At 39.8% G+C, this 24,164-nt stretch overlaps 3 protein-coding genes across 4 annotated transcripts in view; 1 reads left to right on the top strand and 2 right to left on the bottom strand.

Moving 5' to 3' along the window:
* The window catches only part of Flo2 (flotillin-2), an 87,967-nt gene that overhangs the window by 19,124 nt on the left and 44,679 nt on the right, over window positions 1-24,164 (top strand). The gene's annotated exons all lie outside the window — the stretch shown is intronic.
* On the bottom strand, window positions 3,282-7,650 carry LOC138178196 (glucose dehydrogenase [FAD, quinone]). The gene is made up of 4 exons (XM_069109776.1): window positions 7,175-7,650; window positions 6,016-6,237; window positions 5,363-5,676; window positions 3,282-5,085 (listed from the first exon to the last, which is right to left on the bottom strand). The coding sequence occupies exons 2-4, from the start codon at window positions 6,151-6,153 to the stop codon at window positions 3,624-3,626; spliced, it is 1,914 nt and encodes a 637-aa protein (XP_068965877.1). The 5' UTR covers window positions 6,154-6,237; window positions 7,175-7,650; the 3' UTR covers window positions 3,282-3,623.
* On the bottom strand, window positions 15,641-20,859 carry LOC138178204 (glucose dehydrogenase [FAD, quinone]-like). Of its 2 annotated transcripts, XM_069109791.1 has the most exons (4): window positions 20,709-20,859; window positions 18,934-19,522; window positions 18,600-18,783; window positions 15,641-18,085 (listed from the first exon to the last, which is right to left on the bottom strand). In XM_069109791.1, the coding sequence occupies exons 2-4, from the start codon at window positions 19,336-19,338 to the stop codon at window positions 16,779-16,781; spliced, it is 1,896 nt and encodes a 631-aa protein (XP_068965892.1). In that variant the 5' UTR covers window positions 19,339-19,522; window positions 20,709-20,859; the 3' UTR covers window positions 15,641-16,778. The 2 variants fall into 2 exon arrangements, with proteins under 2 accessions (XP_068965892.1, XP_068965894.1); XM_069109793.1 differs by lacking the exon at window positions 20,709-20,859 and having other exon boundaries at window positions 18,934-19,885.

Below are 24,164 nucleotides of genomic sequence, written 5' to 3' on the forward strand. Positions count from 1 at the left end.
AAACTATGTACGAGCGTGTTTGACGCTATGGCTATGTATGTAAAATAACACGTACATATAAAGACAATTGTCATAGTCTATACTGAAACACATAGGTATATATCACATTTTAAAAAACCTAATTCGTCTATTACGATGTATTTTGGTACGCCCTAACGGTGTCTATCGTTGCTTTCCATCTTCAACTTCTTTCGGAACGGTCTACTTGCAGTGAAACCTCGGTGAATCGAGATATACGCGATACAAAATCGTAAAACAGACGCGAACCGTCCGCGAATAAAGCAAGAAGAAACGATTTCACGATCATTGCGATAGGGAAATCTAACGTTGTTTGAATCGTATTGTTGCGCTACGAGTCTGGTATTATTACCGGATCTAAACGAGATTCGTTTAGATCGAGGATATATCAGTGTTTGCACACGCAAATTTAAGATGGCTCGGTGAAAGTAAGAAACTGCGGAACGCAAACGCAAAGTCGCATCGACTGAATTTTCCATAGCATGGAATCCTTTCCTTATTCGCAATGGATGCGTATACTGCTTGAATGTTCGACGCATCCTGCTGGTCGAGGTACAAAATTGAATGTTATTAGGTATGCTTTTAGTAGAAATTTGTAAAGCTGATATTAAGTATGAACAAAAGAAAAATTGAGTATGGTTGACGCGTTGCCGTTGATTGAGTTTCGCAGGGATAAACGCGGTGCAACATTCGCGGGGAGACGTGAGGATTCGATAGAGGCTTGAATAAAGATCGCGATTAATTTTTGTCATAGTTGGTTTCATCGTATCACAGTCTCTTCGTAGGAAAGAAATTGGCGCGCACGCGAAACCTCTCTCATCGATCAGTTGTTCTCAACCTTTTCGAAGTTACGGAACACTTTCGAGATTATAAGGGAAATTGGCCGCGCATCGAAATCGCTAATCGTAAGGTCGTGAAACAGACAACGAAAATGTACGTAAACGTAGTTTCTCTTCAAATTTATAGTTGACAGATTATATAAGGGTAAAAAAAGAAAAAACAAATGAAAAAGAAAACGTTATATCGGTAAAAACTGTAGCTAAAATAATTCTTTCACAAAAATGGAACATTTAATTTCGCCGAATAGTAATACTCCAGGAAACATTGGTTAAAAACCACTACTCGATCGATCCTTTTTCGGTAAATCATTTTTAACCAACTGCTATATGTATCAAAATGTTGCCCTAAATGTTTCGTCTCGGTATTTCAACAATTGAGATTTTTGTATACTCGTGCTCGGTTGGTCCTCGTTGCGTGCAATCGTGGCAACCACGAAAACTTGCGATCCGATTTACTCGACTTGTCTTTTCGGTTTATGAGCCCTTTTTCCGGAAACGATTATCCTAGTTGAGCTAACGATATATAGGCACAGTAGTAGGGTGAAAGAAAGAAGGTGGACTATGAACGTTATTTCGAATGGGAATTTTAAACGGGTATCGTACAGAGTGTTCGGAGTACGATCGTCAAATTGAATTATACAGACTGTTTATCTCTGGATGGGCTCGAGTACATAGAGTCGTAGCGTAGTCCGGACGAGTGCGTGCGTTTTAAAGCAAATGGTAAGGCAGCAAGAGGTTAATTGCAAGGTGCTCGTTCAGCGTAACGACGAGCGAGATCCGCATAAAAATAACGAAGATTCTGCCTAATTCAACGCGCGCCAGGAAACTAGGAAGCGGAAACGCGACGCAGAAAGCAACGGGAGAATTCGTATCCTACAACGAAACTTTTGGCACGGAACCTGGTTACGTAAAGCGATTCGCTCGTGAAACGAAAGTTCGCCCACGATCCACGTTCTTCCGAGTTCGCCTTACATGCTCTCGTCTCGCGATCCAGGTATCCTCCGTGAGAGCAATTAGATAAAGACAAAAATCACTAGATAGATCTATGAGGTGATGTGAGAATATTCGATCGATGCGTGTAGATAGGCCACATACAAATAAAATTGATCAACTAAAATTTCTAAAGTTACGATTGACGCGATTCGTGTGATTTTCTTGCTTTTCATTTCAAATTCGAACAGAGATCATTGTCCTTGCTCGCTGATGCGAGACATAGCGCGAGTTAGGTTAGAAAGAAGAGACATAGCGGTTAAGAAACGACTTAAAATACAGAGCTTTATTTACATTCCCTAGGTGATATGATATAAATAAAGCGATATAAATGGGGAGTGTATATATGTGTGTTCCGTTATATTAAGTCTCTGTTCTTTTATACATATTTTATACATATAACTCTTGCATAATATGGTATTTTTATATCTCAGTTCTTTATCTTTAATAACATAATATATAAATAATAATATATGTCGCATTATTACTGGGAGTAAGGTTTTGTGGGCGCCGGATGTATCTTCGCGGGAAGTAGCCATTGACGCGGTACAACACAGGTGTAGTTTATTGCAACAAGTTACAATATCGACAGTTAATCACGGCGATTAGGCACTCGCGAAGCTAGTGACAATGGCTTCAGGTTCGTCAACGAATCCACGGTCAACGGGATGACGAATGCGATCTGATCCACGTATGACTCCACGTACAAGTAACTTATCTGCAAGAACTCCAAGCCAAAGAAAGAAGAAGAGCGAAAAAAGATCCAAGTGGAACTGTCCTTATATATTCCTCTCCCCACCTCTCGGGTCAATCTTTGTTTTTAAGGAGAGCCATATAATCGTTCTATCCCTCTGTCAGGTACGCGTCCCTCCTGTGACCGTGGCTACATCTAGTGACCCGCTATGTCACCTCGAGCCCGAACCCATCGTCATGAAGCCAGATTGGAACATTAAAACTATTTCTTATTTCTATTGCTTAAGTGTAGCTATAGTAAAAGTCTGGACTAGGGTATTGGGGCTCTTCCCAACATCCCAGACGGAAAGACCCGCTGCCCTTTCATCTCCGACATATAAAAAACTATATTTGTTTCATTTACATACGTAAAGTATCCTGTATTTATTAATGTTGTAATCTAGCTTTTTCTAATCTACCGCCTTTTATATACACAATTCCTATATTTTTATAGGTAACTAATTACTCTTAATATTGTACTATTATACGAGGTTTGCCTCTCTCGTCGAACGTCTGTCCCCTTTAACGAACCTAACCCCAACCTAACCCCAACCTAACCCCAACCTAACCCAAACCTAAGCCCAACCTAATCCCAACCTTACCGCGAAACGCGGTATTATATTCTATTTTGTGAGAGTGCAACGATATTGTATTTATCATACTGTTTTCTATTAACTTATAATATAACATTCCTACAAGATTTACCGATAAATATTACTGATAAACGCGGAAAGGTATAAAGCTATTTTGTTAGGTAGCAAGGTACGTTTGTTTGGTTCATCTGAGAGTAAAGTAAGTCTTTTGGAGATGAGGTACAGGTGTAACGGTTTGGTATCATTGGTGGCTTTCGTTATGAGTTTTCCCGCAAGTCGTTCTTGAAAGTTGAGTCGTTGTGAAAAATACATGCGTTTAGTGCTTTCTTACGCGTTTGGAGGCGAGTATCGCTGATTTTCCAGCAAACCGAGCTGGGAGAAAAAGGTAGGAGACATCTTTTTCTGCGAAGTAGCGTTACTCCGTTAATTGCGTTTTCACATTCTAAGCATTTTAAACAACGGAAATCGTTTGAAAGGGTCGTTGATACTTCCTGTATCGATCACCTTCCACGTATCGTTCTCTCTTGTACATCCAGTCCTCCTTGATAATATCACTTGCCTTTTCACCGATCATAATAGTAGGAGCGTTCGGATTTCCACTGACGATCGTGGGCATGATCGACGCGTCTGCCACTCTCAACCCTTTTACCCCGTACACCCTTAATCTCGGATCCACGACAGCCGTAGAGTCGCTCTTTGGACCCATTTTGCAGGTTCCGGTGGGATGATAAATTGTAAAAGTGAAATGTCGAATCGCGCATTCCCAATAATCGTAAGTGTCGAATAGATACCTCTGGCATCCAGGCATACGGATAGTGTGTGGCCTGGAACCGAATCTCTGAAAGGCCGTCGTGTTGGATAACTGTAACGCGATCCTTATGCCATCGATAAGAACGTCCATGTCCTCTTTGTGGGCGAAATAATTCGGATTAATATCTGGATGTACTAATGGGTTCTTACTCTTTAAGCGCAACCAACCGGAACTTTTGGGTCTCAATAGAAGCGGCAGAATGGACCAGGTTTCAGCGTGAGTCAGTGGTTTGTACACGGTATTATACACTCTATCTCGCAGACCTAGGATCTTCTTAATCTGATCTCCACTGTCGGAACTAACAGAACTTGGGGCGAAATGGAACTGAACATCGGGATAGTCGTCCGATTTGTTCGCGTATCTGCTGTTGACGAAGGCCAATCCTTCTACTCCGGGATTGGTCATCGGACCCCTTTCTTTTAGAACGTACTCCAGCATCACGGGAATGGTTTGAAAACGGTCCTTCTTGACGCTGATTGGTTCGTTGACTACGAACGTCAGTCCACCAAGACCCACATGGTCCTGAAGATTGTCGCCGACTCTCAAATCCGATATCACGGGTATATCGAACTCCGCCAAGTGTTCTCTAGGCCCGATTCCGGATAACATCAGCAGTTGGGCCGAGTTGATCGCGCCAGCCGATAAAACGATCTCCCGTCTGACTCTTATTATTTGCTGACGACCACCCCTAAGGATCTCGATACCGATGGCTCTCTTGTCGTCGTTGAACACCACCCTCAACGCTTGCGAGTTCATCGCTATATGGAGATTCTGCCTGTTCTTCACCGGTCTCAGGAACGCTTTCGCGGTGGAGCAACGACTGCCTCGACGTATCGTTGACTGGGTTAACATGAAACCGGTCTGACGCGCGCCGTTTATGTCGCGATTCTCATAGCCAAGCTCCTGACCAGCTTGCAAAAACGCGATCGATAACGGTGTTCTCCACGGGGACTCTTGCACGGTAAGGTAACCACCCGTGGCATGATAGGGCGTCCTTGCGAGGTAGGGATTGCGGTTGTCCTCGGATTTCAGGAAGTACGGCAGAACCTCGTCGTAACTCCAGCCGACGTTGCCCAGTCCGGCCCAATTGTCGTAGTCACGGCTGAAATAATTCAGATCGTTATGGCGAAAGATGACAGGAAACTTGTTATATTTAAGCTCATCTATATAAATTTATAAGATACAAACTTGCGTCACAATTTTCTTTTAGATTCCGATAATGTACTTTTTATATTTTTCTTTGATATTGATTCTTTTTTCTTTTTATGCCTCGCGTAATCGATCGTTAAACGAGATAACTAGAAAATCCACCACTATTGAACTACGTTGTCCACTTTTGAAAAATAAATCAAAGATTCGATTAATCGATCCTGAATTACCGATTACCCCGGACATAAACCATGGCGTTCAACACGCTGCTGCCACCAAGCACCTTTCCACGTGGCCAGTTGCATCTATCGCCGTTCATGGCGAGGCAATAAGCCGAAACGGTCGGTGGCGAAGTTTGGTATTTCCAATCCATTTCCGAGAGCTGAGTATACGCAACCAATACGGGAACGTCCGAAATTTCATTTTCGTCACCGCCCGCTTCCACGAGCAACACAGTCCAATTCGATACCTCTGACAATCTCGATGCTATCACCGCACCCGCGCTTCCTCCACCGATCACTATGAAATCGTAGATTTGTAGAAGCTGAAACGAAAAACACGAGTTAATCGTATGCGAGCAACGTTCGTACGATACTTGACCGATTTGAAAAGCGATATCTTGGAACTTTTGGAATTTGTTCGATACGGTGAATCGAAAGCGATTCGACTCAGGTTTAAAGATCTATGTGTCTGTTTTGCCGACTGTCGGTAACGACGACTATGGATTTCTGCTTAACGAACAGATCGATGAAAATAATGGAACCGAAGGCAATAGTTTTATAACTGATATATAACAACGAACTCTCTTTGCGTCACTCGCGTGCATTTATGATCCTACAAAAGCGTTTTATATGGTTTACGTATATTAACATTCGAAGAATACCTGGCGGGTATCGGTCGGATGAGATTCTGGATCCGCTTGGTTGTAATGAAATACGGACAAGCCAATCGCTAGGAGAGGAATCAGGCCGAATCCGAGGACCGATGCAGTACCTAGCAAAGTAGTTAACCCTATTGCCATTTCCACTTAATTCCACCTCGTGAGAACCACGTCTATTCGGCGAGACAGATGTGGCGCTCGAAACTTCCACGAACGCCAAATTATCTAGAATTTACAAAATTTAATTGTAGTAGTCTGTTTCGACCACTCGCGGAGAGACGCGATCGCGAGGAAGCACGCCAACGGGAGTCGTGAATTCCTGTTACGATTAGATAATCGACGCCACGAAATGATCGATCCCCTATTTCGGTTAGGATAATAGAGGTGGTTTAATTAAATATGACACTGATATAATAAGTTATATGTGTGCGTATAAGATAAGTAAGTGACTGATCTACGGGTGTAAACCCGATCAGAAGGATGTTGACCGTTTGAAAGATGGAAAATCAGTGAAGTTCGGTGATGATGCTGTGGCGGAGGAAAACTAAGGATAGGTGCGTTTGGCGCACGGGATCATCGGATTTGTTGGTGACGATTTTGGCTAAGAGAGTGAGGGAAATAGGCTTCGTTGTTAATTGGTTATTTGCTATGGTGGTGGGTGAGGAAGGATGCTAACCGCCCTTGAGATAAAGTTGCTAGTGGGAGACCTTCATACGTGAGAAAGGGCAACCCGTGCTGGACGATAAACTTTAGTAAACAATTCAGCGAAAGAATATCTGTTCGGTTTGAAGGACCTCGACTAGAAAATTCCTGAGATTTATGGAGCGTACTTGACACTATCGAGGGTACGCAGTAAGGATCCGAAGACTTCTGGCTGCCATCTTGCCCGCGGTGTGTGGCCTGGTTTAGGTAGAGTGTTGCCCGACGCAACATAGTCTATACTAGTTTCTATAATTGTAGCGATCACGAAACGCATGAAAAAAATTGCGCGCGCCAAATAATTATCAGTTAGAAAATCATATGAATATTTATTCGAATAACGAACGGAATATTAAATTATACAGAGGTTGCTAATAAGCAGAAATATAAGATTACTTCTAATTAAAAGCAAATTGTTTAAATAACTCTTCGTTAATAGCCGCGAACGTGTCATTTATCATACCGGTTATCGTAATTGGATTGAATTTCCGGACAAATAAATTTATGGTGTTCCCTTTTTCCTTCTTTCGTTAAAACATATTTGCCACTGTGGAAAGTATAATATCTTCGTACCTTCCTTTTTCATATATTACTTATTCGAATAACGTTCGATCGCGACATTCCAATTGCTGTAAATTTAAACTTTTTAACATTCACTATTACAAGTAGCGACCACTATCGTAAATAACTTTTCAACCGTTTTAAACCATTTCGTCAATGTCGATCGCCCGGATATTTTATACGGTCACATTTGTTCGTCCTTGTTCTACGCGTTGCACTTTTTCATGACACCACCAGCTTTCTCGAGCAAGCTTCCGAGCTTATGCACGCGGAAAAGTTTAAAACGCTTGGCGATTCGCGTATACGACGAACGTGTGCCGGCAAATGGCAGCGAGAAAACACAGTACCAGCGGCACTGACTCGAACACCGAGTGCCGAGAGTGAAAACCAAACGTGGCGAGAGGGGCCTCCTTTCGATGCCTGCTTCGAAAATCACGTCCTGAGTCCGTACCGTTTGTTCCCTGGTTAGAGTGGCCGGTCTTCTCCGTTGCGCTTCTCCATCTAGATTACGCGATCGCCTTTATTCCTTTTGTTCGCTAATCTATCTACGGCTCTTTCCCATTTTCGTTTATTCTCCTTCCATCTGATCTCTGAGCGTGTGAACCGTATCTTAAGAAAATTTGTTCTATGATATATAGATGAGAGGAAAGAAATATGAGAAGAGCTTCGGGATGTCGAGGCTCAGCTATCGCGAATTACGAGCACGAACAAACTTTTAATACATAGCGAGGGGAAAATATTTTGATTTATTTAATCCTTTATTAAAGTCACAAAAATACACTTGGACCTATACCATCGATTTAAAACAATACCGAAAGTGCGGTATGTTAACTAAAGAATGTACCTACATATCTGACGAAAGTCATCCCAAGCCGTCAGAAATAATGGAAAGTTTTTCAAAGTGGTACGAAACCGATAAGCTCGTAATTAAGGCTAATTAAGTACGACCAATAGTAATATACGAATAATACAAATTATAAGTATTTTTAAATGTAGGAAAGTTATACGTGTACTTTCCAAGTGAGAGAGATAGAGAGATAGAGAGATAGAGAGCGAGAGAGAGAGCACAGCTAGATCGTAATGTATCGCTCTGGAGGTATACGTATCTGGCTAAGATTCCGTTTGTAATCTCGTATTTCCTAGTTATTTTCGTTTGTCCGATCATTTGCAAAATATTTTCGTCCGTCTCGTTGTCCGATAAAATTTAATTTCTCCAAACAGAACTGCATCATTATGGAATCGTTCCAACGTTCGCCATAATGGGAACCGAATTAAGAGTCTTTGTACGCGTGTCGGGTCATGAGTCTTTCTCTTTGCCTCCGTGACGGAAGCCACTGAATCGCGCATCGAGCCACGCGTATACTTTCTCTCGTCTTCTACGGTCTGCGTGCTATTCAGGATGGTTGACGCTTTTGTGCATCGAATTCGGTCGCTCGTGCATCGTTTCTAGTTCGCGTCTTCTGACTCGCTCCGTTTTTCCAGTTAACCTTGGCCTTCGATCGAAAATCGCGGTGAAAGAAACCTCGGTCTTCCTCCTCCTACTCCGAATGACCTCCTTTGCCACTTCCGCATCGCTTCACTCGTTTGACATCATCGTTACTAATTCTAAAATTTTCGAGCGTAACACGAGCGTTTAGGGAGCGTTACCGAGACGAATGACTAAATTATAAATTTATTGAGTAAATTAGAGTAAATGATAAGACTTGGCCTGCTGTTTTAAGAAAACGCGAATGAGCTTATTTACTCATTCTAAGAATTTTTATATCATTCGTTTCAGAGTTGACAACTGTATGAAAATACAAATCCTTAAAATGTTTATCCGGAGAACAACAAATAGAGGTATTCATCCGAATGCTGCCATTAAGGGGGGCTGAGGTTAATTCGTACAAAATAAGGCATGTTTTTGTGAATTATTTGTGAAGACACAGTTAAAATCTCTTTATTAAAACCAATAGTACATTAAAGTACGACATTCGAAGAATATTGTATAAAATTTTCACGGAGAAATATTAAAAAATACGGCAATGGCAGCAATTATTCGGACGTGTCTCGGAAAAAAGGTAGAATTGCGGTGCCCTTGATAACTTGGTGCTGGATCATCTGAAATCAAAAAATCAAAGTTCATTCGTTAGGTAACAGTTTTCCCCAGGAAACGCTGGGAGGGTTTTTCGAAATTTCAATTTTTCACTTTTTTGAAACACTTTGAAGGGAAAATTAGCCGCGATTCTGCGAAAATTTGATTTTTTGATTTCAGATGATCCAGCACCAAGTTATGAGCAATTCTACTTTTTTCCGAGACACGTCCGAATAATTGCTGCCATTGCCGTATTTTTTAATATTTCTCCGTGAAAATTTTATACAATATTCTTCGAATGTCGTACTTTAATGTACTATTGGTTTCAATAAAGAGATTTGAACTGTGTCTTCACAAATAATTCACAGAAACATGCCTTATTTTTGTACGAATTAACCTTAGCCCCCTCCCCCCACCCCTTAAAAAGAAACCTGACGTAATATCTCGTCTTTCCACTGCGAAAATATCGACAGTATCCGTATTGCGTAAGTAACGATGAAATCATCCGTAACTTGGTATTAGAATTTAATCTCGGAATTAAGGAATTAATGTGGAAGACACAATGTTTGTGTTGAAATAATATTATGTGATATTTATTAAACAATTATTACAGGAAATATAAGTGTGTTGTGGAATGTAGACGGTTGGCTAGTTACTCTCAGACTGACTGACTTAGTGACCCATGGCCCTTGAAAAGGTTTTGAACCTCACTCTCTATACAGTAATGAGTGTGACCTGTGTAGATGTCTGTGTAGCGTGGCATGTGCCACAGAACCATCTAGTAGCTTCTCGACGTCCCCGAGGTTCCATCCATATCCTTGCGCTTCTTCCGCCGAATTCTCGAAAGGGCATGCACGCGCTAGCCGCCGTGGTACATCTCACGAACGCACGCTAGTGGGGATATCGCTGGGCAACGAAGGGAAGAATCCATTCGATCAATCATCTCATCTGTATACGATTAACACTAGGTTTACGGGCGTTTCGTATATACCTATCTCTACGAGCACCCGTCAAATTGACAGGTAAACGAAAATACGCATTTTTCTTTAAAAGATCGATTTATTCAAATTAAGTCTGAAAGGAACAATATTAGGCTTCACGTTTAAATAAATTATTAATAAATAAACAGTCCTTTTTTTTAATTATCACTAAAAAAATAAGAATAACATTAACACACTGGGTTTACGGGACCCGCCAATTTGACAGATTTCGAACTTCGAAATGAAATATCTCAAAAACCATAGCATTAATTTTAACCATTTTGCATTTTCCGAAATATGGAACAGGTTTATAAGTAATAGCCAGGCTTGTTGTAAGCCATATGAAAATATTTCAATAGATGAGCAATTATTTCCAACAAAAGCCCGGTGCAGATTTACGCAATATATGCCGAATAAGCCACATAAATTTGGCATTATGTTTTGGTTAGCAGTTGACGTCCAAACAAAATATATTTTGAGTGGTTTCCCTTATATGGGGAAATATGAAACTCGATGCTCAATATCGTTGAGCGAGTTTGTAACACTAAAATTAGACGAACCACATTTACAACGAGGCAGAAATATAACGACAGACAATTTCTTTACAAGCATTCCGCTAGCTAAAAAATTGCTAGCACGAAAAACAACTTTGGTTGGGACCATCCGGTCGAATAAAAGAGAACTGGCAAAACCAGCGAAGGAAAAAAAAGGACAAGATAACTTTGTTTTCCTCAGATTTATATAAATTAGAAAACTGCACACTTACTGTGTATAAAAGTAAACCTAAAGTAAAAGTCCTCCTTCTAAGCACCAAACATACAGGTGTACGAAAAGAAGATAATTATAAACGCGTTTCAGAAACCATTGCTTTTTACGATAAAACAAAGTTTGGCGTGGACGTCGTTGATCAAATGGCACGCAAATATAGTGTGAAAGCAGGGAGTTTCCGATGGCCCCTTCAAGTCTTTTTCCAATATTTTAGATTTGGCAGCGATAAACGCGTGGATATATATAAAGAGTGCACCAGATCGAAAATATCCAGAAAGGAATTCATATTTTGTTTAGCCGAGGAATTAGTTGGAGAAAACAAGGAGATCATTTGCCAAAGATCAGACGCTTCGTTTCTATCACCTTCAACGTCAGAAGTGCGAAAAAGTTGCCAAGTGGGTTATTGCAAAGGAAATAGAAGTAATAATTATCGAATATATTGCAAAAAGATCGTATGCGGAAAATGCGCAAACAACATTCGGTATATTTGCAAAAAATGTGCTCGATAGATATGATTACCCTGTACCATTGATGTTATTGTTATTTTTTTTAGTGATAATTAAAAAAAAGACCTTTTATTTATTAATAATTTATTTAAACGTGAAGCCTAATATCGTTCCTTTCAGACTTAATTTGAATAAATCGATTTTTTTAAAGAAAAATGCGTATTTTCGTTTGCCCGTCAATTTGACAGGTCCCTAGAGATAGGTATACCTAGGTATAGGTATATAGGTATAGGTAGTATACCTAGAGATAGGTATACTACATACAGATTTCAAAAATCAGAAAGCCTAGGAAAAAATAATTTTCTGTATAAATTCTTTAGATGAAATGATTAATTTACGATGCAAAATGGTTAAAATTGGTGCTATGGTTTTTGAGATATTTCATTTCGTAGTTCGAAATCCGTCAAATTGACGGATCCCGTAAACCTAGTGTTAATATCGTTGTATTCCAACACTTGGTTCAATCTATTTCGCCTTATCATTCGCGATTCGATTCTCGTCGAATTAACATAGAGTGTCCTGTTAAAAATTTCAAACTACGATACTAGATGGCGCGTGACAGATTGCCGTTATAACCTATGCTTGCGTTCCTCGTGAACGTACATTTTTGTTGTATCGTAGGTTAAACGTGACGCAACCTTTTCGATTTCCTCAGACTTTATTAATTAGAGCGGGGAAATTACGATTTCTCGTCGTTTTTGTCTCGTCACTGAAACGTAGAATTCTTCGGCTGCGTATGCACGTTTTAATTCGTAATTTTATCGTTCGCAATCGCGATCGGCGTTACATTTTATAAACTTTCGGTGGTTGACATGTTTCGCTGAAAACAATGTAGCGCCATTGAAAGCAGCTTGACGCGAATGCCCCGGAAAGTTATTCCGATGTGTACTACTTTCTTTGAATAGCTCTGTTCAGTTTGTTACGCGATTTTCTGCCACAACTGCGTTCTAGATTTATTTATTTAATTGGTTTCTTTTTAGTTCGACACACGCAGCATTTAATACGTGTAATCATGAATGTATGCATATGGTAGTACAATCGATGAATTATGTGGCGAAATTACGCTTAAAATTAAAAAGTAAAAAACGATGCTTCGATTTTTCCGCTGATAAATTGATTTTGTCTAAATTCGGTATAATTTCTGCGTTTGGGTTTAGAACTTTTATTTCTCTTTATAGCTATATCCGACGAGTCATCGAGTTGCCTGTTCATTTATACAGGATGCTCCAGCGATTATCACCAATCGCAATCGGCAATGAGTTCATTGTACAAAAGTATAGAACGCAACTTTGTCTGTGGTAAAATCAAATTTGAAAATTTATGCGAATTAGTATTGGTTAATTAGCGAGTAAACGATCAGTAGAAGATCGTTCTACGTATCAAAATAAGTTAAAAATGTAGAATAATATTTTTACGTTTAAGACGTTACTTTCAAAAAGATAGAATTTGAACATGTTCGGTACAGTATACGCGTACTTGACAAATTTTCAAATTTTATTCTCTCGTAAACGAAGCGTCATACGGATGAATCTTATTTTATATTTTTGACTTATCTTTTCACGTAGAATTCCCCTCTTTCCGATTGTATCACGATTGTTCGAACACTTTGTATACGTAGAAATTCCATTTGCCAAATGGCTTATCTAAAATTTCGAAGCGCCTCTATGGGAGAGACATTTCGATAAAAGCAACAGTCTCGAACGTCTTTCTTTAGGAAAGTTCAACGCAATCTACTCGTGACGCACGTACGATGCGAGAAAGTTCGGTACATCTCGACGTGTTAATGCAGTTATCTGTCTTGCAAAATGTCCGAGATACTTTTCCGTTAAATCATCTGAAAAACGCTTTTATACGTTCCTTTTATTTCTTCGATCAAGTTCCAAATATTTTAAGAGACGTTTTTCTTTCGAAAAACTTTTATACGCCGAGTGAAATTTATTTTTACCTCTTTATCGGTTAAGAAGAGCTCGGAGGAGCGTACGCAGCTAATCTTATTTTCAGGATCTCGCGTTCAGAGATCGCTGCGTACCTACGTGACGTGCATCACGTGCATCACGTGCATGTAGTGCGTTTTACTTTTCTTCAGCCTTGTTAACGTTTCATGGCTGTAATTACGCGTTAAGTAATAATCCTTTAGTCAGTAGTTTGACCGACGTTAACACTGACAATTCCATGACTATACGTAGACTATTTGCGAACCATTGTATCCACTTGTCTCACTGCGCACGCAACAAGGCACCAATTGCGCAATATTTTCGACAATCTCAGAAACCCATATAAAGGAAGATTGATTAGTTGCGTAAAACTCTTTTGAAATTTCGTCGAAATTATCGTTACATAATCTACAAGAATTCTCGTAAAAATCGTCCTGCACGATTTTGGAAAATTAATGATATGGAAATTTAGGCAATCTCGAATAATTTGTCATCTCTCTTAATCGATCGTTTTTTGCTATTCGGACGTCGAATTGCCTGAAAATTAACTAATACTTAACTAATATTTTTTAACCATCTTGGCTGTAAATTTATGCAAATACAGCGCCGATTTAGAGGAACGAACATTATTTAGCACGTAGGTACATACGTCTGACGTTACTTTGGATGTGACAGGTAACGCACGCAGGAAGAGCACGTGTTTTATCGAAAAGAGGAAAAAATCGGTAGAATCTCTTATTATCGTTGTGTGATTTACGTAACGCATTGCAAGAGAAATGTACTTTCATTCGTCTAGCATACGTTCAAGGACGTTTAAGAGGTATGCAACTGGCAATGTAATTCGGCTATCGCATTTCAGCGATGGAAAAATTCTTTACGATCCAGTTCATATTCCGCGATTGACCGATGAATGTGATGTTTCGTCATTTCTTTGCAGGATAATTTGTAAGGTAGTTGAAAATAAAGCTTCTATTTCGAGGTCTGTCGCCTCTGAATAAACATATTTGTCTCGTGTCTATATTTATTTCATTCACATTTTTTGATACAATTATTTATAAAACGGTTACCTTTCACGGTGACTAATTGCAAGTGTATTTACTTCGTACATTTACCTTTGAAATTGCCAGGCTCGGTAAATTTTGCAAAAAGACTAACGTTCAAAAAAACCCTACTTAATGCTACAGTGGCTATCAAAAGTACTATAGAATTGACATACCGATTAATCAGGTCCAAGTACATTAACTTTCGTATAATTTGGTAAGTATATACTCTCGTGTCGTTACAGAAATTTCATGCTATGAGAATGAAACGTTCATTCTGATAAAAAAAAGTGCTTCATTGGAAACTAAGGGTGGCTACCCGTTGTAGCCATTAATTAACTATAATTGATTAACTTAACATAACTTAAATATTCCTACTATTTCTACTATTACTATTATTCTAGTTTTCGAGCTTTCGGAACATCGATAACGACTAAAATATATACATATTGTATACGGTGAATTTGACGATATTAATAAATAACGGTATTAATTATTTACAAAATCAACAAGTTCTAATGGTAACGACATTTATATCATGATATAGGAAAATAAATATTATTTGGTCACAGGTAGCGCATTCGTTTCTTTAATTTACGAATAAGTTAGTTACGAATGTTGTAGCTACGTATAAATTATTCGAATTAGCATTTATCTATTACTTTCTACATATGTATATCATCTGTAACAAATTAAATAGTTAGTCTGGATTTTACAAACCTACTTAGAAGTCTCCTTCGGATACCTCGCTTGCTTCTTACAGTATCTTTCCAGAAGCAGAACCTTCGGTATTTAAAATTGAAATAAAACGTACTCGCGTTTCGCATTATTCGCATCATGGTTATTCGAGTCGAAAGTAGATCGCAATATTATGTAATAGATCGTTGGTAACACGCGTTATATACCTTATTTATTTAATTCGTTAAATCTACATTCTAAGCATCATGATTTAACATCGATCGTCCATCGATCCACTTGATTTCAACTATCATTGAAATATACGAAACTACATCGACCTATACTCAAATTGGTTAAAGCAGACGTAATCAGTATGCGTGTGCAGCAGATCGTTGATTCTCGCTTACGTTGACCGACGTTCGTTCACGACTTTATAGCTTCTCGATTAAACCCAGAGAAATATCACCACACCCTGTATAAAGGGGCGGGTCATACATCATGTTGCATAAGTAAGTAGTTCATTGGGTGATCGAGCACGTGTAAATGCTGCTTATCGATTATGTTGTAATACGGGAATTTTAAAAATTAAAACGAGTTTGCCAAAGCTGTCACATGATTTATCTTCGTCTTTCTCTAATCATCGGTAATTTTTCCAGTGGTAAAACAGTTAAACGCGAAATATTTTCTTTCTTATTCCTCGTGTAACAGAGAATAAAATAAAAACGAGAACACGATGATAATTATACGACGATGACATATCGATATAAAAGTAGAAAAAAAATATTTAAAAAATAGTTGATTCTTAAATAGCATGGACTCGAGCGATGTCGTTCTAGTTATACGGAATTTACTTCTGGTATCTTTTCATTTTTTCTTTTTTTTTTTTCTCTCTTTCTGACAACTTTCAATCTGACCCAAGAGAAGAAAGTGAGAGGATTGGAAAAGACATCGGTAAACCATAAATTTGCGAGGAGCGGACGCTTATCGAAAAGTTCTTTCAGAACGTTTAACTCTATTTTAGATTAGGATTGATATTTTAGAAAATCTGTTTCATATATGTTCCTTTTTGGCTAACGGAAAACGAATTTGTTTCTCACTTTCAGATTTTAAAGGTTCACATCGGATACGTTTACGTCGTTAGCAGTATAGTATACCACGAAACGATTCGATCGTACATTACGACGGTCACATTTCCTATCCTTTAGCCGTGTGAAAAAAATATAAAATACGCATTTCCTTTAACGTCATCGAGTTCTCGATCGATAAATTACTTACGAATTACTTATAAGCGAACCTAACGACAATTAAACGATCGCAGCTCCTTGCGTTCCTCCGTATCGTTAAATTAAAAGCCTAATCAAACGGCCGTATCGACGAAGAACGGTATTTCCATTCTGTGGATCTACATCGATCTCGATACCAGTCCCTTTTCTCTTATTTCTTATTTACGAAATAACGCGGCAAGTATTATACATCCATTCGGCGATCGACGGAACGAGTTGATTTCTCGGCAAGAATTCTTCCAGTCACGTTGCGACGATCGTAGCGTTGTCCCTCTTCCTCCGTGATAGCCATTGCTTCTTAACCAAATCCGCGCCTTTCTCTCCGATCATGATCACCGGTGCGTTTATGTTCCCGTTGGTGATCGTCGGCATAATGGACGCGTCGATTACCCTCAACCCGGTCACACCGTAGACTCTGAGTTCGGGGTCGACGACGGCCATGGGGTCGGTCGGTGGACCCATTTTCGCTGTACAGCTCATATGATAGATCGTCATAGTGTATTGTCGTATGGCACAGTTCCAATATTCGTCGGTGAACATAGGTATGTGGTTACAGTTGGGTAGAGCGCGATTGTGGAATCTGGCACCGAATCTTTTCATGCTGCTCGTCTCTCCGAAAGCTATCGCAGCCTTCACGCCTTCCCTCAGGACATTCACGTCGTAGGGGTCGGTCAAATAATTGTGGTACATCAGGGGATAATCCAGAGGGTTTTTCGACTTTAGTTTCACGAAACCGCGAGATCTGGGCCTGAGAAGCATGGGGAACACCCCGAACAGGTCGCGGTAATTAATATTCTGGAATACTTGGTTGTAGAAATCGTCCGTGAGTCCGTGAGCATTTTTCACGTGCGTGCCTCCGTCGGAGCTAGTGGAGGAAGACGTCAGCATGAATTCTATGTCGGGCCAATCGTCGCTTTGATTTGCGTATTTCGTCGAGATAAAACCTACGGATTCTAAGCCTACGTTCGCGGTTAATGGTCCGTCTTCCGTGATGGCGTACCGTAGAGCGGAATTGAGGTTCACCAGGCGAGTCATCACGGTACTGATCGGGTAATCGATCAAGAAAGCTAGACCACCCACCGCGATGTGATCCTGCAGGTTCTGTCCGACTCCGGGAGAATCGTGCACCACTGTAATTCCTACTTCTTGCAGGTGTTGTCTAGGTCCAATTCCCGAGAGCATTAACAGCTGAGGGGAATTTATGGCACCCGCCGAGAGAATGACCTCCTTCCTGGCGTAGACTACCTCTTTCCGGCCTTCTCTGATGAACTCGACGCCGTAGGCTTTTTTCGTTCGTGGATCGATCAGGACCTTGGTTACGTGACTCCACAGGGATAGATGAAAGTTTTTTCGTAACTGAATGGGTCTGACGAATGCTTTCGCGGCGCTGCATCTCGTTCCTCTTCGCATGGTATATTGGTAGAAAGCAAAGCCCGTCTGTTGCTCACCGTTTACGTCTACTATGTCGTAGCCCATCTCTTCGCCGGCCTGTAGGAAGGCCACTCCTAGAGGTGTGTTGTAGGGCGAGTCCTGAATCGTCAGGTACCCTCCTTCGAGAAGAAACGACAAATATTTAGTCGAATTAGAGATCGTTTCATTTTAATTGAGAGAAAAGAGAATAGAAGCACGAATACGATCGATGGGTATTTCACATATATCGTTAGTAATGCGATGCAAATGCCATGTTATCATTGAAAATCAATTTGTTATCTCTCTACAAACATATCGTATATCAGTTTGGTGGAGATTATCGCTATAACGATTAATTGTTGCCACTCTAATTGTTAGTAAACAAAGTGATAATTATGCGAATGATCAAAATATGGATTCACCTTACGTAAAGATTGGAATCTATTCTGTTAATAATATGTGTTACATTAATGCGTTGGTAATGTATTCTGATAATAATTTATGAAAAATCACTTGGGTATAAGGCTGTAATACGTAATAAGGTTGGCCGTATAATACCCTTCGATTCGTTAAATCGAGATATAAAAGAAAGATCCAAGTTTTTAGCTTGCTTGTTTGTTAATAAATATTTGTATTAAAAATATAGCGTCTTACCAGTGCCATGGTATCTAGTGTTGCGAGCTAAATAGGGATTTCTTTGATCTTGAGATTTTTTGAAATAAGGCAGAACATCCTCGTAACCCCATCCAGGGTTTCCGAAACTTTCCCACTGATCGAAATCTCGTCGATTTCCTCGAATGTAGAGCATCGTGTTAAGCACGCTCGAGCCACCCAAAACCTATAGCATTAAAAAGAGATATTAAATATTTTCAATCGTGAAAATATACTGGTTTCCGACTTTGTATCTTCGCAATTACTGAAAACTCGGAAATAGAGATTTTTGAGAAAATTAACGTTGAGTATTTTTTTGCTACAAAAATGTTTCAACCTTTCCTCTGGTCCAACAGCATCGTCGATCGATCATCGCTTGACAAGCGGAATCTTGCGGCTGAGTCCTGTATTTCCAATCCACTTTGCTCTTGTGCAAATAAAGGGATAGTATAGGGACATCCGTTATCTCGGTTTCGTGTCCTCCAGCCTCTAACAACAGCACATTCCACTTGGGATTTTCTGTAAGTCTGTTCACAACCACGCTTCCGGCCGATCCACCTCCCACCACCACAAAATCGTATTCCTTTCTTATATTCTTCGTCACTTTAGGATAATTCTCAGGATCCATCAGATCGTAATTGTAGTATGCTAGGGCCGCTATGATAATAGGAATTATCGCCACCTTTCCAAGTAGAACAGTGGCACCCTTCACCGCCAACGTGGCTGCTGTCACGATACTCATTTTTCTGCCGTTTTTTTATCAACTTTTTTTTCGCCAAATTTTCCTGATTACAGCTACGCTTCGAACGAAACATTCGAGTTTCAATTCTTTTTTTCTTCTTGCTTCTTCTTCAATTCTCTGTTACGCGTCGAGGGTTCCGAACATTCTCGAAGAAAGAAGAGATCGCGCTGTAGAAAGTCTGCTTCTGTAATAATAAAATCGAACGATGTCATCGAGCCCTGTTATTATACAAAGCTCCGTTGCAAGTCGTGGAAAGTAAATTGTTCGCGACGAATTGAAAGAATCGTCCGATTCGCGAGTGACAGACCTACGTTTTCTTAATACTTGTATGCTTGAGAAAACCTACAAAGAGATAAAATAACGTTCTTGCCAATCGGAAATTTTCTGAAGAATTTTACCTGATCTTTGATTTAATTATACGTTAAAATTCGCTGACGAGAGTAAGCTTCTTGAGGAAGATGAGAATTTTGTGTCAGCGAGTTCTTTGCGATTTATTTCCTATAAAGACTTCTCACAAAGACGAGAAAAGACGTATTTTTCTGTATACACAGTGATAAAGGAAGTAAAATTAACTCCTGAAACTTCACACCTGCGCGAGAAACACTTTTTCAACGATTCGACTTACGTGTCCACTATTTTTTAATCGCTCTATGCACTGCTGCTCGTGACGTTTTGTATCATCACGAGACAATAAACCTGAAACTTCGAAACACGGTTTCTCACTTACATGTTAACGAGGCTTATATTCACCGGCACGAAACTCGTCATTCCGACTGTCAGTCGTCGATATAGTACTCGACGAGAAGCAACTACAAAGCATGCTGCGAAACGATTCCAAGTTATCTCGCGTTTGCATAACTTTCTTTTTTTTTAACGATGCAGTCCAGTGACATCGCTATTCACGGGCAACCTGTCGCTCGCTGCCGATCGTACGTTTTCAGTCAGGGTCGCGATACACTTTCTTTTCCTTTTGCGGATCTCGTCATTCGCTCATAACGATTGGTATTTTTGGTACAAGGGAAATGTATTATACGTCGGCGAAAATAGTGACAAAGTCCGTTTTGATTCGTCGAATGGAACGCTACAAACAGAATTAGGCGCGGTTAAAAGAGATCGCTCTCGTATTTTTCGTGTTCGTTTAACGGCGCCTGATCATGACTGAAAAATTGAAAAAAGTATCGTGTTACTTTCACGAAACGTAGACAATAATCGTATAAACGTAAGAGTGTTCACTAAATAAATGATCGTTTCTGACACTACCGTTTGCAGCACTTGTTCCATTCAACTTTACTCGTCCAACGGTTCTGTAGATTTTATTTTATTTCCACGACACTAAATCATCGCTAAATCATCGTTTCTTTGATACTCACTCTCCAGTTTCGGACTATCGATTCCTACTGTCGTTCTACGAAAATCGTTCGAACGATCGATCGCGTGACTAGGTATATTCTGCGAGGTTGAGAAAAAGGCACGATCCTCGTGGACCATGCATGGAGGCATGCATGGAAGCCGATCGAGCAACTCGCGAACGCAGAGAAAGCGAAAGACTGAATGCTCGAACATCACGTTCTACGTATAAAACGTACCCGTAGTACCACCACTTTGGTCCTACCAACCGACTACTACTGACCCTTGGGGTGAAATGTTTCGTATGTGCGGCCAATCGGTGATCGATGCCACGATCGTTACACCAGCGTTATATGCACCGGCATTCTACAAACATTTTACTGAAATAAGCGTCGATGTCGTGGAATAACTGGCCGATTTAGACGCCGAGACACAAATATCCAGTTACCTTCACCTACAACGATGGTTATGTGACTAGAATCACAGAAGTCGTTGTATCCATTAGGAGTTTTACCATTTATGATATACTGGTAGCGGTTTAATTGACCGTATCTGTCTACGTCGATTCTTCAAACTAACTTCCAACGAAGCGATCCTTTGACGTCTATATAAAATAGATAAGAGCGTCTTGCGTTATATAATTTTATCAATTTTCTCGACTCTTTGTTTCGCGAAGTTAATAGATTTGGCAAATAAGCGGTTCGGCCGTAGTTGCTATAAACGCGTATCTTTTTAAAAATCTAATTTGAAAAATTGCCGTTCTATGTTTATCGCCGAATCGGTTCGTGAATCATACGACGGTTTCGTTCGATCGTTCAAAGATACTGCAACTAAGTTACCGAAACTTGATTTTCGCTTTCGCAAACGATCAACGGTGACAAGTATTTTTAGTGGAAATTTAAATACGGGGACTCCCCACGAAATAAGTTATCGCTCGTCGAAAAGATCACGTCGAGCGTTATACCACGCTGTATACGTATTATACACGCTTTGTTTAACGAGATTTAATCATATTTGCAAATTAGCTTGCATATTATCGTTTTCCATTTGAATCGTGACCCGTTTTACATTCTTTTTTTTATATCATAGGTGAATAATGTAAAAACGACATGCACGACAAGGATAAAGAGTGTTTAACTATATAATTGCATTATGGAAATATGGAAATAAAATTCATTGGAATAAACATTAGGTTCGTTATGAAGAAATCTCTGACTAAACGGTTCTACTTTTATACCGTTGATCGATCGTCTCTGCATGAATTTTAATATCGCAACGTTCTCATAAATCGCTTTTAAAAGCGAAACGAACACGAATAAAAATAGATTCAAAAATGTTTACCACGCGATAAATAATCTATGTGTGTATTTATTAAACAGCAATCTCGAGCAGCATTTTTATTCGCGTTTGATCGATTTTTCGTGGGATATTAGTGGACTGAAAGACGAAGATCCGGAGGACGAACGACAGCTTTGCATTTTTCGTTCGCTTTCTCCTTCTCTTTCTGTTTGATTATCCCTTGCTCCTCGGCTTTCGGCCACATTCTACAAGTACCATACGTTAGACGGAAGCATTTCACTTTCGCCCAGGCGATTTTGAAATCGCCTTGGTCAAGTTGCCTTTTCACTCCAATTGTATGATATCGCGCCCGTATACTACCGCGTATCTGAAAAATTGGGAAAGACCCTTCGAGTGAAAGTTTTTCGTTTCTATGCGATGTCGGTTATACTTACAGCGACGAGTGGCCATGATCGTAATCGAGTGTTGGATCATCGTGTTTCGCCTTTTCGAAGGAACGAAATTTTGCAGAGAACTTACCATTATGCGATCGAGAGAAATATTAATTTATTAGTCGAGTCGTTCTTTAATCAGAAACTTTTCTAATTATCGATCGATAGTCGATCGATTTTAGCGAATCGAAACTTTACGATCGTATATAACGAATTTATTGTTTCCATATCGAACTCGTGAAACCGTATCGTTGGTTTACCGATCAGGTTTTATCCAGATCAAAGGATCGTCGACTTGAAAATCATAAAAGTAGATGGTGCGATAATAACCACGGGTCTTCGCATGTTTCGCGATGCTCGCCGATGTTTTCTAGAGGATTACCTTCCTTCGTACTGTTATTAGACGGAGGTCGTTTGAAATGGGTAGAATATAGAATCTTAAGAGTTTCTGCCGTAAAAAAACGGACGATAATTATATCTTACCGTAATCGTGCCAATAAAAAAAAAAAAAACGTTGGCAGAAGAAATTGGAGCAACAGACGATTCATAATAGATACGTTTCATAGCTGTCCGTTATTGATAATCTAATTATCGATGGACACTTAGCTTAGCACTTTGATATCTTGATGCCAAGTAATAATTATGCGAGCTTCGTTGCATCTTTACTCATTCGTGACATAGTTATAAAGTTCAGGTTTTGTTATTGTGTAGGAATCGCGAAGGGACGGAAATCTCCGTTGCGATTGAATCGCCATAAGGGTGACACCTTTCGGCCAACGATTGACATAACAATTTACTCACGAGGTGAAAACATCGATCGCGACTGTTTAAAGCGTCTCGTAAAATCCGGTCGCTGTATTCGCCCATCAAGGAGGTTTCGTCGGCTGATCCGGAAGGTGTTGTCGTGTCCTCGCATTTAGCGAAAGTACAGAATAAATAAATAAGACGCACGAGTAACACAAGCTGAACGTGTTAACGAAGCGTGAATTTATCTTTATTCGTTTGTTTGTAGGATAAAAAGGTAATACGACTTGTTTTTCTGTTTCAGGTAAGATGGTGAACGATAGCGTTAAATTCTTCGTTGGTCTTTCGATATTCCGGACGAAGGTACTTATCTACTCGCATTTTAGCCTATCAACCAATAACATGGAACTTATCTTCTAGATGCTAACGTATTCGTTATACATGTACAAATATTTAAATACATAGATGTATGAACGTTCGAATGTCACAGTGAAATAGACGCGATAGTTCGCACGAGCCTAACAGCAGGCAACACGCGATACGTCCAAGTAAACGAGTAATGTTTATTCGTTTCCATCGAAGCGCGAGAAGAAAGAACGTACTAGACCGAGTTCATCTACGCTATTGTGGCATATATTGGTCTAAAGTCTAAGGTTTTACCTATTCGTTTCTAATTAACAATTATATACTTTTTCTGTGTCATTACGCATAATATCTTGCGCGGTGAGACCTCTAACCGCGAATTACATTAACCTACGTTGTGTCGTAAGAAATATTAATACTTGATGAAATATTAGGTTGTAGGAAGTAATGGACGCACAACGTTTTTTGTTTTATATTATTTTGTCGAATTACGTACGATCCATTTTGTTCCCTTGAGACAAACACCACGACATTTCACAGAAAGATACTTTTCGGACAACCTAATACGATAAGAAATACTTGACAGGAACGTATAGGAACGTACGTGTATATGCGAATTTTTCTATAGTACGTTTCCGAAAG

The sequence above is a fragment of the Bombus flavifrons genome, chromosome 3 (assembly GCF_040668555.2).
Source record: "Bombus flavifrons isolate JBK064 chromosome 3, iyBomFlav1_principal, whole genome shotgun sequence".
In the NCBI taxonomy this organism is placed as follows: Eukaryota; Metazoa; Arthropoda; class Insecta; order Hymenoptera; family Apidae; genus Bombus; species Bombus flavifrons.

Excerpts from the sequence above, each read along its gene's own strand:
- LOC138178196 (XM_069109776.1), bottom strand. The coding sequence starts at position 6,153 with ATGGCAATAGGGTTAACTACTTTGCTAGGTACTGCATCGGTCCTCGGA. Across the intron at positions 5,677-6,015 it reads ATCCGACCGATACCCGCCAG|CTTCTACAAATCTACGATTT; the intron begins GTATTCTTCGAA and ends TTTTCGTTTCAG. Across the intron at positions 5,086-5,362 it reads GTTTATGTCCGGGGTAATCG|CCGTGACTACGACAATTGGG; the intron begins GTAATTCAGGAT and ends GAATTATTTCAG.
- LOC138178204 (XM_069109791.1), bottom strand. The coding sequence starts at position 19,338 with ATGAGTATCGTGACAGCAGCCACGTTGGCGGTGAAGGGTGCCACTGTT. Across the intron at positions 18,784-18,933 it reads GCTGTTGGACCAGAGGAAAG|GTTTTGGGTGGCTCGAGCGT; the intron begins GTTGAAACATTT and ends TTAATGCTATAG. Across the intron at positions 18,086-18,599 it reads CACTAGATACCATGGCACTG|GAGGGTACCTGACGATTCAG; the intron begins GTAAGACGCTAT and ends TTCTTCTCGAAG.